This window comes from Pseudonaja textilis, chromosome 2 (genome assembly GCF_049901715.1).
Source record: "Pseudonaja textilis isolate UNSWEBS1 chromosome 2, rPseTex1.2, whole genome shotgun sequence".
In the NCBI taxonomy this organism is placed as follows: Eukaryota; Metazoa; Chordata; class Lepidosauria; order Squamata; family Elapidae; genus Pseudonaja; species Pseudonaja textilis.
The window spans coordinates 193,856,222-193,872,348 of NC_141991.1; the positions used below are offsets into that span (position 1 = coordinate 193,856,222).

The 16,127-nt window shown below is 36.2% G+C and overlaps 1 protein-coding gene across 1 annotated transcript in view; it reads right to left on the bottom strand.

Annotated features, from left to right (window-relative positions):
- The window catches only part of TRPM6 (transient receptor potential cation channel subfamily M member 6), a 71,846-nt gene that overhangs the window by 14,350 nt on the left and 41,369 nt on the right, over positions 1–16,127 (bottom strand). The window contains exons 25-33 of the mRNA XM_026703808.2: positions 14,349–14,551; positions 12,502–12,634; positions 10,614–11,743; positions 8,163–8,269; positions 5,948–6,074; positions 4,455–4,552; positions 2,595–2,659; positions 2,056–2,081; positions 371–421 (exon numbers count right to left, since the gene is read on the bottom strand). Coding sequence (XP_026559593.2) covers positions 371–421; positions 2,056–2,081; positions 2,595–2,659; positions 4,455–4,552; positions 5,948–6,074; positions 8,163–8,269; positions 10,614–11,743; positions 12,502–12,634; positions 14,349–14,551 — 1,940 coding nt within the window. The remainder of the gene's footprint in view (positions 1–370; positions 422–2,055; positions 2,082–2,594; positions 2,660–4,454; positions 4,553–5,947; positions 6,075–8,162; positions 8,270–10,613; positions 11,744–12,501; positions 12,635–14,348; positions 14,552–16,127) is intronic.

The window sequence follows — 16,127 nt, forward strand, 5'->3', positions numbered from 1 at the left end:
AAGCAGATTTATTTCATCAGAAACTGAACTAGCTGATCCTCAAGCTCTACTTCCTTTCATTATATTTCCTAAATATATTAGAAATTATATTTATAAAAGAAATTATAAAAGAAATTTTATTTATATGGCTTTTGATTATAGATCTGTTATTATCCTTTCCAGTAACCAATTTATTTTACCAACAACTACTTGGCATGCAGAAAGCAGTGCTAACATAATAAATTATCCTAATCTCCCCAAGATACTCTCTTAGGAATTATTTTAATATACGGCTCTTGATAATGAGCTACTTCAAAGTCAGATAATTAGAAAATGATAGAGGGAAAGAATTAATATACTCAGCATACTCACTTAAATACTCACTACGTACCTGAGTAATGATGGTGCAAATCTTGAGGGGGTTTAAAGCAGAGTGAGATATCTGAAATATTTTTAAAACATTGTTAAATATGGAAAAAAATACAGTGTTGTGAGCACTACACAGTCAAGATTGCCATAAAATGATTGGAAATGAAATACAATCCATTTTAACTTTTTATTAAATTATCAGTAAAAAGCATATAATTGTATTGGGGACCATGATATTATTTATTTCACAAGACCTATAACTTCCTCTATTTCTAGCAGTCTTTGGGCAGAATACAACAGGGTTCAAGCATTTTTTCAAGTATTATCTTAATTGTATTTATATACGATTCAAATAATATTTTAGAAAGTCAATGATCAATATCATAGGTACCAATAAAATTAAAATAACAGCTAAACATATACCATAATCAAATGCCTTTCAATTCAATTGAAAATCTGCTCAGTTGAAGAACATGCTATTTCTCTGAATTTGAACATTTATTATAAATTTTATAAAGATAGATCTGTTTTATTTGGTCAAAGGCTAGCACTTAAAATAACATATCAGGACAGATTTTTCCAGATACAGTTCAAAATTATGAATCAATATATGGAAAACAGGAAAAAAGAATGGTAGGTGAATAAAATAATAGAAAATGATAGAATATAACTTTTATAATAGATAAATTTTAATTTAAGTTTAATGGTTACCGACAGCAGTCGAGATAAGTGTTAAAGTTTGCTATTTTCCTGGAAGCTTCACTACAGTAATCACTTAATTAAAAAATGCACTGTATTTTGTTGGCTCCAAATCAACTATTTTGCAATTAGTGGTATTATTAATTCTGCTTTCCAAGATTGGACAGGCCAGGAATCAGAGGTTGGTATTCAACAGGTTCTGACCAGTTCTGGAGAACTGATAGCAGAAATTTTGAGTAGTTTGGAGAACCGGCAAATACCACCTCTGACTGGAGATTTTACAGTATCCTTCCCCTGTCACGCCCACCAAGCTACGCCCACAGAACCAGTAGTAAAAAAATTTGAATCCCACCACTGCCAGGAATATATGTGTAACCATATCTATATCAATATTAGAACAGATAAAGAGATAATCTTGGAAAGGAACATTATGGCATTTCCTTGTGAAAACAATTGAGGGGAAGGTATCTTGATGTGCCCCAACGAATATCTTTTGCCGTATCAATACAGAAATTTGGAGCATACACTAAAATGTAGTGAAAGGTAAAGGTCAAAGTAAAAGTGGTGTGAGGTGGTAGAACTAGTCTGAACTGGAGAGACAGTTTTTTTATTTGCAATCCAGAAATGGATATTATAGTTTGAAACTAACCATAATTTTCAATAATTGTTGATATAATAGTTGAACCTACATTAAAGGTTTTCAACATCTTTGGGTTTTTATGGAGGCCTTCAGATATATAACTAAGCACTAATGCCTGATTTATACTTTTTTTTTCTTTTTCAATCCCTATCTATTTTCCACATATTGTATGACTTTTAAAACAAAACAATCTCAACAATCTCTACAAATCTGGGGGGTATCAGATTTTATATCAGAGGGATAGTCAGTCATAGTAAGTTTCCATATAGGAAAGTGAGTTAGTAGTGAGAGGCTCTTTAAATTAAACTTTGTTCTAAACAGGAATTTGACTATAGTATTTACAGATAAAATAAAATAAAATAACTTACTGCCATCTCCATCTAAACTTCTCAACCTTTTTGAAACAAAGAATGGAGTTAGATTTTTATCATTAAATTAAAATGCACCCACACAGAGAATGTTTCACTGCATTGGGAAACTTAAATAACTTTTCATTCATTTTAAGTTTGCAAAAGATATATAATAGTCATTACAATACAGACTAGGTTCATTTATACACTAACTTGTATTTCTTAATATTTCATGACTACTGATAGACAAACTACTTAACTGTAAACTCTATCATTTTTATCCAGCATTTATTTGCTTGATGTATTCTAAGTATTGCAAGTGGTGCATGCAGAGATATATTTCTTTGCATTTTTGGCACTAGTTTCAATGAGGATCACATGCAGATCAATACAATTTAATATAACTCACAATTTGTGATAAGTTTTTAGAATGGGACATCTCAATTAGGTTATCAGCTAAACGATTAAAGGTCACAAGGGCATGTCAGATAATAGAAATATTATGGTTAAAAACCATCAAAAATGCCATCTGCAATCAAACAGACAAGAATACTTACGAGTAGCTTCTGCTCAGATTATTCTTTCTATTCTTCTTAGTCCAAGCAATGCTGTTATTTAAATCCTGGGGGAAAGTTGTTGTTTCTATTATTTTTTTTATGAATAGACATTTTAAATAAAATTACGATTAGTAACTTTCATGTATCCATATCTCTTCTTTCCTCTTTAAGCAGCACAATATACACATTATATAAAATTGTACTTTCTTTTAGCTACAATTTATTGAATCCACTTCAGAGGTGGTATTCAGCAGGTTCTGACCACTTCTGGAGAACCGGTAGCGGACATTTTGAGTAGTTCGGAGAACTGGCAAAGACCACCTCTGACTGGAGATCTTACAGTATCCTTCCCCTGCCACGCCCACCAAGCCACGCCCACAGAACTGATAGTAAAAAAATTTGAATCCCACCACTGATCCACTTATAACATTAAGCCATATTTGTAACTCACCAGTTATAATAGCTGTATTTTTTTTATCATGTTAAAACAAAACCAACCACTTCATGCAATATGCAAACACAAATATTATTAGTTCTTCACTAAGGATACCGAAAGGCAGAGAGCATCTAAGATTATATGCCATATTTAAAGCTAAACCTCTCGTTTTCATCTCAAAATGTTTTCAAGACAACCTTTGTTCTTAATATTTTGTTATTGTAAATTTATTCAATGTACCAGAAAACAAACTTGTTTTCCATAATTTTATATATATTTTTATTTCTATCTCACTTGTATTGCTATATAAGCAATTTAAGACAGCAAACATACATAATCCTTCCTTGAGGTTTTCCAATTAGCAGCTCAACTTGATTAAACTATTTAATCAACATTAAATCTTTTTCTGGATTTAGTAGAGGTAGTCCTTGACTTAAACAGTTCATTTAGTGACCACTCAAAGTTACAATGGCATTGAAAAAAAGGAACTTATGACCATTTTTCACACAACTGTCATAGCATCCCCACATTCACATGATCAAAATTCAGAGTCTTAGCAACTGACTCATATTTATGACGGAGTCATGTGATCCCCTTTTGCAACCTTCTGACAGGTAAAGTCAATAGGGAAAGATTCACTTTACAACCATGTTACTAACTTCATAGCTGCAGGGATTCACTTAACAACTGTAGCAAGAAAGGTCATAAAATGGGGCAAAACTCACTCAACAAATGTAGCACAGAAATCTTGGGCTCCATTGTGGTCATAAGTTGTGGGCTACCTGTACTATAGCTTAACAAGGTTGGTGGTATCAAGAAAGCAAACTGGATTCTGATTAGGAAAGTTCCAAAGAACGAATTATAAAATTCTTTCATCAGCAGACTATATTAGGACTGTGTAAAAGAGTTGATCAGAACATTTTGGAGTATTCATGAACCTGTTTTAAAAAAATAATAACCCCATGTTTCTTTCCATCTTCCATATCTGCCACAGAAGGTATTTCAGGGAACAGCCATGGAAAGTAGCTTCCAAATTAGCGACATGAACCTGGCAACAAACATGGCTGCTTTATCAAATTGAGAAGACACGCTATGCACAGGTTCTCTGCTGCCCAAAGGATCCCTGTGAAGGATTGCATACCACTAATCTATATTTACTCATTGATACTATTTCCTTAACAACTCACAATCATATAGAACCTCAACATTTAAATTTATTCTCTTCCTATATCCTTGATTTATGTTTTGATAAGTTAGGTTTTTTTAATCATTGATCTTTAAAAATATTTCAGATTAATTATTTATTTCTTCACCAGCATCTTCTGCTCTTGCTGTATAAAGAAAAAATCAGGGTTCTTTAGTTTACTCACTAGAGATTCGGCAATTAATATAAATACCCTAAAAATCTACCTTGCACATCTTACCTCTTGCGACTGTCTCAGGTAGTCACAGATTTGCACTGTTTGCCTCACTAGTTCTTGATTTTTCATTTCCTGATGCATACAGTTGATATGATCTAAATCTAGCCAAGTAAACAAATGTAAAAGCGGTATACACAAAGTTATTGCAAGTATCTTGTTCCCCCAAAAGTGAAAGTATCCATAGCAATAAATCAACTTAAAGCAAGGTGATTCTTTATCTTTGGGAAATAGGACTTTCATAAGGGTTATGCAATGTCAACAGAGGACCGTGTCATGATGGACTCTTTTTAGACATGACAGACAAGCTGTTTTTCCCATCCTTTGTTTGACTGTCACTAGAATATTGTTATCAAGGGCCTGCAGAGTATGGGAAAGGAAATTTGATGATAAACCATTTATATAATCAAATGAAGGTAATCCTCGACTTACAAAAGTTTGTTTAGTGAATGTTTGAAATTATTATGGCACTGAAAAAAGTGATTTACAAATGGTTTTCATACTTACAACCTTTGTAACACCTCCATGGTCATGCAATCAAAATTCAGACACTTGACAACCGACTCGTATTTATGACATTTGCTGTGTCTTGGGGTCATGATCGCTTTTTGCGATCTTCTAACAAGAAAAGGCAATGGAGAAAACAGATTCACTTAGCAGCCATGTTACTAAAAACAGCTGGAGTGATTGATTTACTTAACAGTGCCAAAAAGATCATTAAATGGGGCAAAACTCACTTAACAACTATTTCACTTAGCAACAGAAATTTTGGGCTCAATTGTGGTTGTAAATTGAAAGTCACACATTATTAACATGATCTGGATAAGGTAGGTGAAAAATCAAAAAGTTTTGGGCATGTGGATGAATCGTGCTAAATATGTTAAATCTTTCTGTGATTCTGGGATAGAGTGGTGGTAATTTGCATGTGTTAACTTCCTGAAATATTTAAGGCATGCATTTTGCATTTTTAAAATTCCACAAATAAAGACAGGCTAAAAATACCAGCTTTCTAGTTGTATAAGTGCTTGGCTCCCGCAACCCTCAGGAAGAAGAGGAGTGGAACTTCTAGCAAAATAAAGTTAAGTAATCCTGTTCTTTGGAACTCATGAAAGTTTTTCTGGTTCCATGAAATGTCTTTGTACTGTACAACAAATGGAAATTATTATACTGATGATCAAGTCAACATTCAGTCGTAAACCCTGTTAACTCCCTAGAACAACCATACATTCCACAGGGGCCCAAGATTTGCTGTAAATTGTATATCTGTAATTTGTTACTTATGATTTGAAAATATGTTCATACTTCCCATCATGGCAGATCTACAACTTTCTACAACTTGTGAAATTATTATTCTTCAAATTCATAATATTGTAATCCTTCCCAAGAACTTTCTTAGCCTATCTTTATAACTTATTCTCTTTAAGAAATTATTTCCCACAGTATGCATGGTTTTCTTTTAGTCTTGTATGCAATCTTCATTACATACTAATGTGACATACTCAGTTGCTTGAAGTGAGACACGGTCAGCCATTTGGCCCTGCGTTCCTGTTTGTCTTCAGCAGGCTTACTGTCAAGCAGTTCCAAATTCACTTGGATGTTCTGAGGGCAACTATCTACTGTAATCAACTGCCAAGAAAAATAGAAAATAAAAATCAGTAGAAGGTCCAGAGAAATAGCCATTTGAATATCACCTGGACTGCTGTCATATTTTTAGGCCTTCTTAAACAGTGGTTGCCAACCAGTAGGCCGCGGACCCCTGGTGGTCCACGAGAAAATTTTGGTGGTCCACAGAGAAATATCACCCCAAAACATCCCCCAAAGCAATTAATTCAGGCTGCACGGGAACACAAGGCTTGCATCCCTTGCATTGTGAACAACATGAGGTAGTGAGGGGAGGGGGGAAAGGGTGAAGGGGGGGAACTTGCCCTACTCACCCCACGTGCCTGGCCTGACCATCGAGCTGCTTCTTTCTGCTTCTTTCTTCTGCTTCTGACTGCACGCAAGGAAAGCAGCAGAAGTCTTTCTCTCCCCCCAACTCTGTTAGAAATGAATCTTTGGGACCTGGCAAGGCATCCTGCTCCAAGAGACTGTACTGGCAAAGACTTATTTCTGGTGGAGTTTTTGGGAGAGAAAGAAAGTCTTCTGCTGCTTCTGCTACTTTCCTTGCATGAAGCCAAAAGTCTCTCTCTTCCCCTGAGAACAGAGCTGGAGACGGTATCCTGCGATCCCAAATAAAGAACGATCCATTGGTAGGAAAACAGGGTGGGGAATTTTCCTGCAGACTTTTTGGGGGTGATTAGTGTGCAGGAGAATCCCCCACCCCATTTTCCTACCAATCGAACGTTCTTTATTTGGGATCGCAGGATACCATCTCTCTCTCTCTCTCTCTCTAAGAATGGAGCTGAAAAGCAGATTAGTGAAGGAATGTGGCTGCCTTGGAGGTTGTGTGTGTGTCTGAGGGGTCATGTGTGTGTTTGAGAGAGGGGGGGAACATCACTGCCAGCCCGCTGAGGTTAGATCAGATATCTCTCTCTCTCTCCCATCAAGGTCAGCAAGCCACTGTCAGTCACAATATATATTAGTGGTCTGCGGGATTTAAAATTATGAATTTGATAGTCCCTGAGGTCCAAAAGGTTGGTGACCCCTGCTCAAAAAGCAATGTCTGTTACCCCCATTCAAACAAAGATTAGAGTGTTAAGGGAAAATATTGCATGCATCAAATAGAGTAGAAACAAGGTACAAAAATATACATTGCCCCAATTTTCATCCAAAGTCAAATCAAGATATTTAAATGAAAGTATTTGCATGCTCTATGCATTGTAGTCATTATGCAATACAAATAGTTGACAGAAGGGAAGAAGCTATTTTTCTTTTATACCAATCAGTTGAAATGGCAAAAAATGTCATCAAATGTAGGATTAAAAGTCACAATACTTTGGGGGATTCTATTCATGGGATGAAATCCAGTGATTAAGCAAATAATACTATATGAAACATGCATTTTTCCTGTGGATTGTATCCTACAATTCCAGATGACTCATTTAATCAAACATTTGAAAATTTGGAATATGATTCACAGAACAAAAAAGTTATCTCTGTGGATTAACTACTCCAAAACCTGCTGCTTTGAAATAATCTTCAAAGGAGATGAAGAGCTTTTCTTTGAAAATATCATAACTATGCACTGGAGTTTACAAATAACCATCATCTATTTGAAGCACTAGCTTCTATTTTTTTATGAATGTTTGTCCTTTGTTTTAGTAATGCACTGTCTGAAAAAAATTAACTGACATTACCAGAAATTTTAATCACACCCAGGCAGATCCACACACCCAAACACCTACAGACACACCCATACCAAGTATGGGTGTGTGTGTGTTTGTGTGTGTACATATGTATACATGTTGTGTGTATACACACACACGTGTGTGTGTGTATATATATGTGTATGTGTGTATATACATACACACACACTGTATACATTACACAGTATATATGTGTTTATTGTGTGTGCATATAAATGAATGTATGTACACATATGCATGCATACACACACTGTATATTATATATGTGTGTGTGTGTGTATGTGTGTGTACAGTATCTGTGTACAGTGTGCGTGTGTGTGTATACATGTGTGTATATGTGTACCTACATTTATATGCACACACAAACTCTAACAACATGTAACTCTAATTCTCTAATTCTAATACCTACTGGAACTTGAAGAGTTTTTCGCTTTTTTCTTGAAGACCTCCTTTCTTTGTTTCCAAATTTTGCCTTGGCCCATACTGACTGACAGAGATGAGTAGATTTTGAAAATTCTAAGAATCAAAAGAGGGAGGAGACAAATTCATATTTCAAATAAGTCTACAAGTTTTGCAGTGAAGTTTCTTTTTAGAGATAAGACATATTGTGGTCAATGAGGTTTACTTTTAGGTATGCCTCTTTTTAGCATTAAGAGCTTGCAGCACCATAGAATCATTTTTAATATAATGGAAAGTATAAAGATACTATGAAGTCAAGTGATAAAAGTGGATATATATAGATGTGGATCTTTGGTTATTCGGGTTTTCTCCTGCAATAGATTGGAGGTATCTAGGCAACGTTTCGATGAAGTCTCATTCATCATCTTCAGGCTTGTGTCTTTGGCTCTGTGCTTCTCAGAGTGATTAAAAGTGACTAAACAAAAAGTGGATATATATTCTGCAACTAAAATTCCATTTTCTATTTAGTCATAGAATAATATATATATATTATATATAGCAGTGCTTGCACTGGCACGAAGCCGATAGCACCAGCCTGAGGATGGCGAGTGGGACCTCACCGAAACATTGCCAAGATACTCTTAATCTTACACAGGAAAAGACCTGAACACACCTAGACCTACATACCTGTACCCGTGAAAAACTACGAAAACAAATTATATATTATATATATATAATTTTAAGTGCCTAACAAAAAAATTAGTATAATTTCAACATATTAATATTCCATAAATTTCTTTGTCATATTTGAAATTTCTTATATAATTGCAAATATATATAAGCTGCCCATCTCAAACAACTCTAAGTGGTTTACAATTTATTTTCCTCTTTTCGTGCTTCTGTTTTCCAGACATAACGGACAACCTCTGCTATCAACAGCATTGTAAGAGCTGACTATGGATGATGTAGATGTAGACCCAACAGTATAGGGAAGGCTGAAATATCACAAATTGGTCCTCACTTTCTGCTGAGGAATAGCTAAAGATCGGCAACTATTTTTCTTTTATAGACAAAAGTATGAGTAAAGAGGAGAAGAGAGGAGAGCAAAATATTTGAACTTAATAGCATAGGTGTATGGAGGAAGAATGTCAAGTGACGTTTCATATGTCATTATAATATTCCATTACTTATATATCATTTCATGTCATTCATATATAATTTCTTTTTTTTTTTAAATATAGTTTATTAATTTTTACAATTAAAACCAGTCACAATACATACACAAATAAGCAAAAGAAAGAAAGAAAGAAAAGAAAGAAAAGAGAAGAGGAAGAGAGGGAAAGAATTTTAAGAAAAGAAAGAAAGAAAGAGGTTACAGGATTAAAAGTATTCTTATTTTAACAGTTTGCAAGATCTTCTTTTGTTTTCATCACCTTAACTTGTGTCATATAATCACACCTGTTTTTAACTTATATCGCTACCTCGTTGTTATGTATTGATACTTTTCTTTTATGCCTTATAATATATTATTTATCTTTGGTCAATCCAATTATACCAACAATTCCAGCTGTCATAGTATAGTATATAATTTCATTTGCCCTTTAATTTCATAAAATGTGTCATATCATTGTAATGCTACTAAATACTATTCCAAAATATTATTAATGTCATTGGTGCCTGCAGTTGCCATCTTGTTTATATTTGAGGTGTGATGGCTCTGTTTATATAACCTGACAAATTAAAACCACATGGCACCCATTATCGCTTAGGGTATTGTTTGAACCCAATGCTGGTTAATACCGATTTCATTTATTTGTACACTACTTTCTACATACACACACAGAGAGAGAGACAGACAGCTAAAAGAAGGCAGAAAAATGCAAATATAAACAAACCTTTTTTAAAAAATACAGGTATTCCTTGACTTACAACCACATTGGGACCAGATATTCCGTTGCTAAGCAAGGTAGATGTTAAGTGGGTTGGACCCCATTTTATGACCATTGTGAGGCTAATCACTGCATTTGTTAAGTGAATTAGGTGGGTCAGTTGTTAATCTGGCTTCCTCCATTGACTTTGCTTGTCAGAGGTCAGCTGGGAAGGACACAAATGGTGACGACAGAATACTGTACCCCTCGCAAATACATGCCCTTGCCAAGTGACCAAATTTTGATCATGTGACAGTTGGAGATGCTGGAGGAGGATGATTGGTTGTAAGTCTCTCTTTTTTTTCCAGTGCCATTGTAACTTTAAGGTTGCTAAACAAATGGTTGTAAGACAAGGATTATCTGTAAATGCAATTCAAGGCTGGTGGACTTCAACTCCCAGCTAACTGGGAATTCTGGGAGTTGAAGTCCACCAGGCTTAAAGTTGCCAAGGTTGGAGACCCCTGCAATAGAGTTCTCTCTTTAAAGATGAAAGCATAAGAAGAGGAGAAAACTCAAATTTGGGTGATTATTGCCTTTTATTTTGCTGGTTTTTGCCGTTTTCTCAGCCCCATGGGCACAAAAGCTGCTCCCTTTGTAGAAAGGCCAATTCCTCTTGAGAGGATTGATCCAGACAGACATGCTACGCTGGAAAGTCAGGCGGGACTGCGAGCTATCACTACTGTACTCTGATACGTCCGAACTGTAAGAGAAAGATTTGGATTCCTTGATCTGTACATGCGAAGGACTGCAATGGCCATCTTCTTTGTCACAGAGCGATTGTTGACCTGCTTGCTGTCTTGACCAACTGCTACCATCTCTCTTCTCGCTGTCTTCCAGGAAGCCCCAATTTACATAACCTTTCCCTGGTCCCTCACAGCGATAAGGAGAAGATTGAGAGGTCTCACTGATGCTATTAACTGCATGGATGGACAAATGGTGTTCAGCAGCAGTTTCATTTTCTTCCTTAGCCAAGGAAATGTTCAGCTCCTGCACTTGGCTGATAACCGGCATTGTTTTTGCCACATCATTGGCACTGCATACATGGCATTGAGAGACAGCGTCACTCTGCTTCATTTCATCTTTAGCGTTTAAGTCCTTAAGCTCATTCAGCATAGTCGAAAAGGCCAAGCTTAAACCAGCATCTTCAGAAGCTCCTTTCTGATCCGGAGGCACAAGAAGAAACCTTCCGTACTGAGAGCCTGATTTATTCCCTGAAGATAACTCCGATGTCAGAAGGCCATTTTCAATTTCCTGTTCTGGATCTTTCTTGGTTAATTGGATTTCACCATAGTTTAGGGCATCCAAAATGGGATGGCTGCCCCCTAATGACCAATGGCTTCTCGCTAGGTTCCTCTGAAGAGAAGGTGGCACGCTATAGTAATTGCACTTGATACTCTCACTTTCCATACAACTCAAAGCCTTTGAGCATAGAGTGTTGCTCCAACTATGCGGAAGCTTCCTACAGGTCTGGTATTTCTGTTCAGAAAGAAAGACTTCGCCTTCTTGCAAAGTATCCACAGCTGAAATGACTTTGAGAGTATCAACCGTTAAAACTGAGAGGTCCTGTAAGTGTCCCAGTTGGCTGTCCAAGGCAAGCAAAGAATCTTTGATATAAATTACTTTGTCGTGAATTTCCTTCAGCTGTGAAAACATTTCTTCAACTCTAGGGGAAGAACATCCAAAAATTATATTCCTATGCATGGTTCACTACACTAAAGGAATGTATTTACTGTATTTTCCAACTGGTAAATTAGAATCATTAGATATGAAGTCAAATTGTTTCACCACTTGCATTTTCTACCCTATAACTCTTGATTACTGCAAGGTGTTTATGATTCATAGAATAGTTTGTCATAAATGTGAATATCTGAGACATATTTAAATTGTTTGGAGTCTGCTAAAACAATTTCAGCACCCAAAATTTGGTCTATGTGATCATTTGAGTAATAGAATAGTTTTTGTTCAATATAATTCAGCATAACCCAACATTTAGTTGAATAAATTTTTGCTTTCTGTATGAAACTGAAGAATGCCTAAAGAATTTAACAGGATGGTATAGCTTAAGGAATTTATTCATGTTTTTTTAGAATGACCTTAATATTATCTATTATTATTTTGTTTTTTCACTATATTGCATAATACAATAATGAAATATTTAATTAACATTTAAATGTCTAGGACCAGTTCTGAAGTTCAACATGCTTTTGTTGCCAAAGTTATAAGGGGCAGTTCAAAACTGCAAGAATTGAGAGGTTTGCATACTTGACCTGGCTCTTTTACATATGACATTGCATACATGCACAAAAGGGGCAGGGTTTTCATTGTGATGATGTGACTGGCATCTTATTAATTTTGGACCCTTCCCATCAATGCCACTGTTGTTAGGTGTCAAAAGAAGTATTATTACAAGACATGCCCTACCTTTCATTTGTAACACGGATCTGTTCACTGTCACTGAAGTGAAAGCTTTCCTTCTTTTCATGTAAGTACTGTTCCACACACTGTTCTTCAAAATCATGAAGCTTTTTTAATTCTTCATCACTCAGGTACAGTTCTAGGTAAAGCAATAACAAATCAATTTTAGCTTTGTTGGTTTTAAATAACCCCAGTTATTTTAAATAACCCCAAACATGTGACAGAAACATGCCAATTACAGGTGGGTGAACTTTTCAACAGTGTAGATCCAGGGTTGTCAAACTTGCAGCATCACATTATTATCACGTGACGTATCACAACTTTTTTTGCCTTTGCTAAAATGGGAGTAGGCGTGGCCAGCACATGACACATTCAGTCCACAGGCTGCAAGTTTGACACCCCTGGTATAGATTAACTGCTGATAGGAAGTGATAAAATGAAACTTGAGACAATGACATCTGAAGATATAAGTTGGTCTTTCAGGCCTTTGATTAAGATGGATAGGGCCCTGGTTGGATATGTTTGTCTATTTGCATACAGTGACTGGATGCCATCTTGTTTTGTTCTGTATTGTATTTTATTGTTTATTATATTGTGTGTCATCCAGAATAAAATAAAATATAATAAATAAAATCCTTTTCATTGTAATTTCCATTCATCTTATACACACCACACACACACATCTATGTAAACATCACATATAGTCTATTCCTCATACTTTGTTAAATAACGGATGATATTGAAAAAAAGTTATTGTCTTTCCTGCATATAAAGGCAGCCCTCCTTAAAGAAGGTAGAGGTAAACTCAAGGGGAAAAAGTAATATAATGGTTTTACCAGTTGATAGTTTGCATGAACAAAAGTTGTTCAACATATTCTGGAAGCCACAGCATTCCCTTCTAAACAATCTAGTTCATGCTCAGAGATTATGCTAAAATTAGTTTTATCATTACAGGGTCTCTCTGGAATCAATAGAACATAATATTTGTAGCCCAGGATTGAACTGTAAGGCCCTTGGTGCTCTCTAATCTTGGTGGTTTTCTTGCAGACGTTTAATTACCAAACCAGCTAATATCAACAGTATACACTTATGATGTTATCTAGTTTGGTATTTAAATGTCCACAAGAAAACCAAGCTCAGAGAGCACCAAGGACCCCACCTCTCTGGAACACAGCATGTTTTATCAGCTGAATGGTATAGCTACAACTCAACTTGATTAGAAATAACTGAACATGATGTACACTTTTCACTTGGCACTAGGATGCTGATTGTAATCATAACCTGTGAATTCTTCTTTGGAATTGCACACGCACATCCCAAAAAACCCACATGGGTGCTAGGCAGTGGAGAGGAAGAACTGCTCTGTGCAATGAAATTCCCTCCCTTAGAAGATCTTGATGACATTCTGGAAGTCCTTAAAGACCTGGCTTTTCTCCCAGGTCTTATTTTCTTCTTCCTGATTTCTTCTCCCTGGTTGTTCCTTGCTTTATACTTCTTGTTTGATGTGGCATATATTTGCAAGTGTGGCATTAGTTGGTCAAATTTTCCACCTTATTCATTCATTTATTGTTCTTTGTGCCAACAATGATTACAACAAATACATAAATAAACTTTATTTTTAGAATTCTGCGGCCTGCTTACACATTCAAGGAAGAAGGAATAATAAAAAAGAGCAGCATAACTTCTTCAGTTCTGAATTTAAAAACACCCATTTAAAGAGAATTTAAGTTCTTATTTGACTATACGCATAAGTACACAATTATCAATTGGAATGCCATTATGGTCCTTTTTTTTAATGACATATATATTTGGTCCTTGTATAAGAAATCTAAACGTAGATAGACTCTGCTTACTGAGTTCAACATGCTCCTTCTCCTCTTGATCCATTTCACTTGGGAAACGGCGGTTGCAAAGGCAATTTAGCGCAATGCCAATGTGGCTCAATATGATGAAAGGTGGGGGCAGCCATGGCTTATCATGGTATGTCATGATATAGCGGTAACGGTTGTATTTCCAGAGTTTGTTTGACATAGACTTCATATCAAAATAAACATTACTGCGGATTAAGAAAGAAAGGCAGAGGGTGGATCGTATGGCCACTTTACAAACCACAAACTTTATAACCATTGACATGTTACATCATATTTATGTTAGAGAGCACTTACATTAGGAAACAAGAAGAAATACAAGTAGTCCTCGACTTGCAACAGCTTGTTTAGTAACCAGAGTTACAACAGCACTTTAAAAAGTGAGTTCTGACCAGTGGTGGGATTCAATTATTTTTATTACTGGTTCTGTGGGTGTGACTTGCTGGGTGTGGCGGAAGGATACTGTAAAATCCCCATTCCCTCCCCACCCCACTAACCTGCTTTCCAGCTCCGTTCTCCTGTTCAGGGCAACAAAAGAAGACCCCGCCGATCAGCTGGGACTCGGGAGGCAGAGAAGATATGGGGACAGGGCAAGTCAGAGGTGGTATTTGCCGGTTCTCCGAACTACTCAAAATTTCCGCTACTGGTTCTCCAGAACTGGTCAGAACCTGCTGAATACCACCTGTTTCTGACTGATTTCAGACTTACACCCATTGCAGTATACCTGTGTCACATGATCAAAGTTCAGACACTTGTCAACTGACTAATATTTGGGATGGTTACAGTGTCCTGGGGTCAGGTGGATACCCTTCTGTGACCTTCTGACAAGCAAAAGTCAATGGGGCAGTTAGATTCACTTAACAACAGTGTCATTAATTTAACTGCAGTGATTCACTTAACAACTGCAAGAGACTAACCAACAGGAAAAGGCACAAAATGGGGTAAAAGTCACTTAACTAATATCTCGCTTAGCAAAAAAAAGTTGGGGCTCTATTGTGGTTGAAAGTCAAGGACTACCTGCATTCCTTCAAAAAACGTAAATGGTGATAATATTCATAATGTTTTTACCAATCATTTGATTGTTCCTTTGCAACTGAAACATGTGCCATATAACTCAGAAAGAAAAAAGGTATGACTCTAATAAGGAAAACACCAAATGAAGTATTTTTTTAAATAAAGAGTTTGCTTTTCATCTCCTGCCTGATAATTATCCACCAATGGTAAATCCTAGACATCTATACAAAGCAGGGGCGAGATTCAACCGGTGTTACTACTGGTTCGGTGACTATATTTTGCACGCACATGTAAAAAAAAAATCAGCTGTGCTGCCTGGACAGCTGAAAAGCACTGCGTGCAGGTGCGCAGCATTTGAAAAGCCTCTTTTTTTCCTGCTTTTTCACCCTTAGCTGTGCCGCACAAAGCAACTGAGGTTGAAAAAGCAGGCAATAAAAGACAGGTAATCGCCCGGGCAGGTGGGCCAAACAGCAGCAAACACAGAACTGGTTCGGTGTCTGCTGCTCTTCAGAGCTACTGGTTCTATAGAACTGGGCAGAACTGGTAGCATCCCACCCCTGATACAAAGGCAGCATGCAAGCAAGAATCTGTTGAAAAAAACATTCAGTGTTGAATTCATTTGTTAGGAATAGACAACATCTAGTAAGAAAAAAAATCATGATCATAACCTTGGACTTATTGTGCTTTTTCTCCTAAGTTGTGCCTTGGAATCTATATATTATAGCTGAAGTAAGTGGATTTTTACTTCTG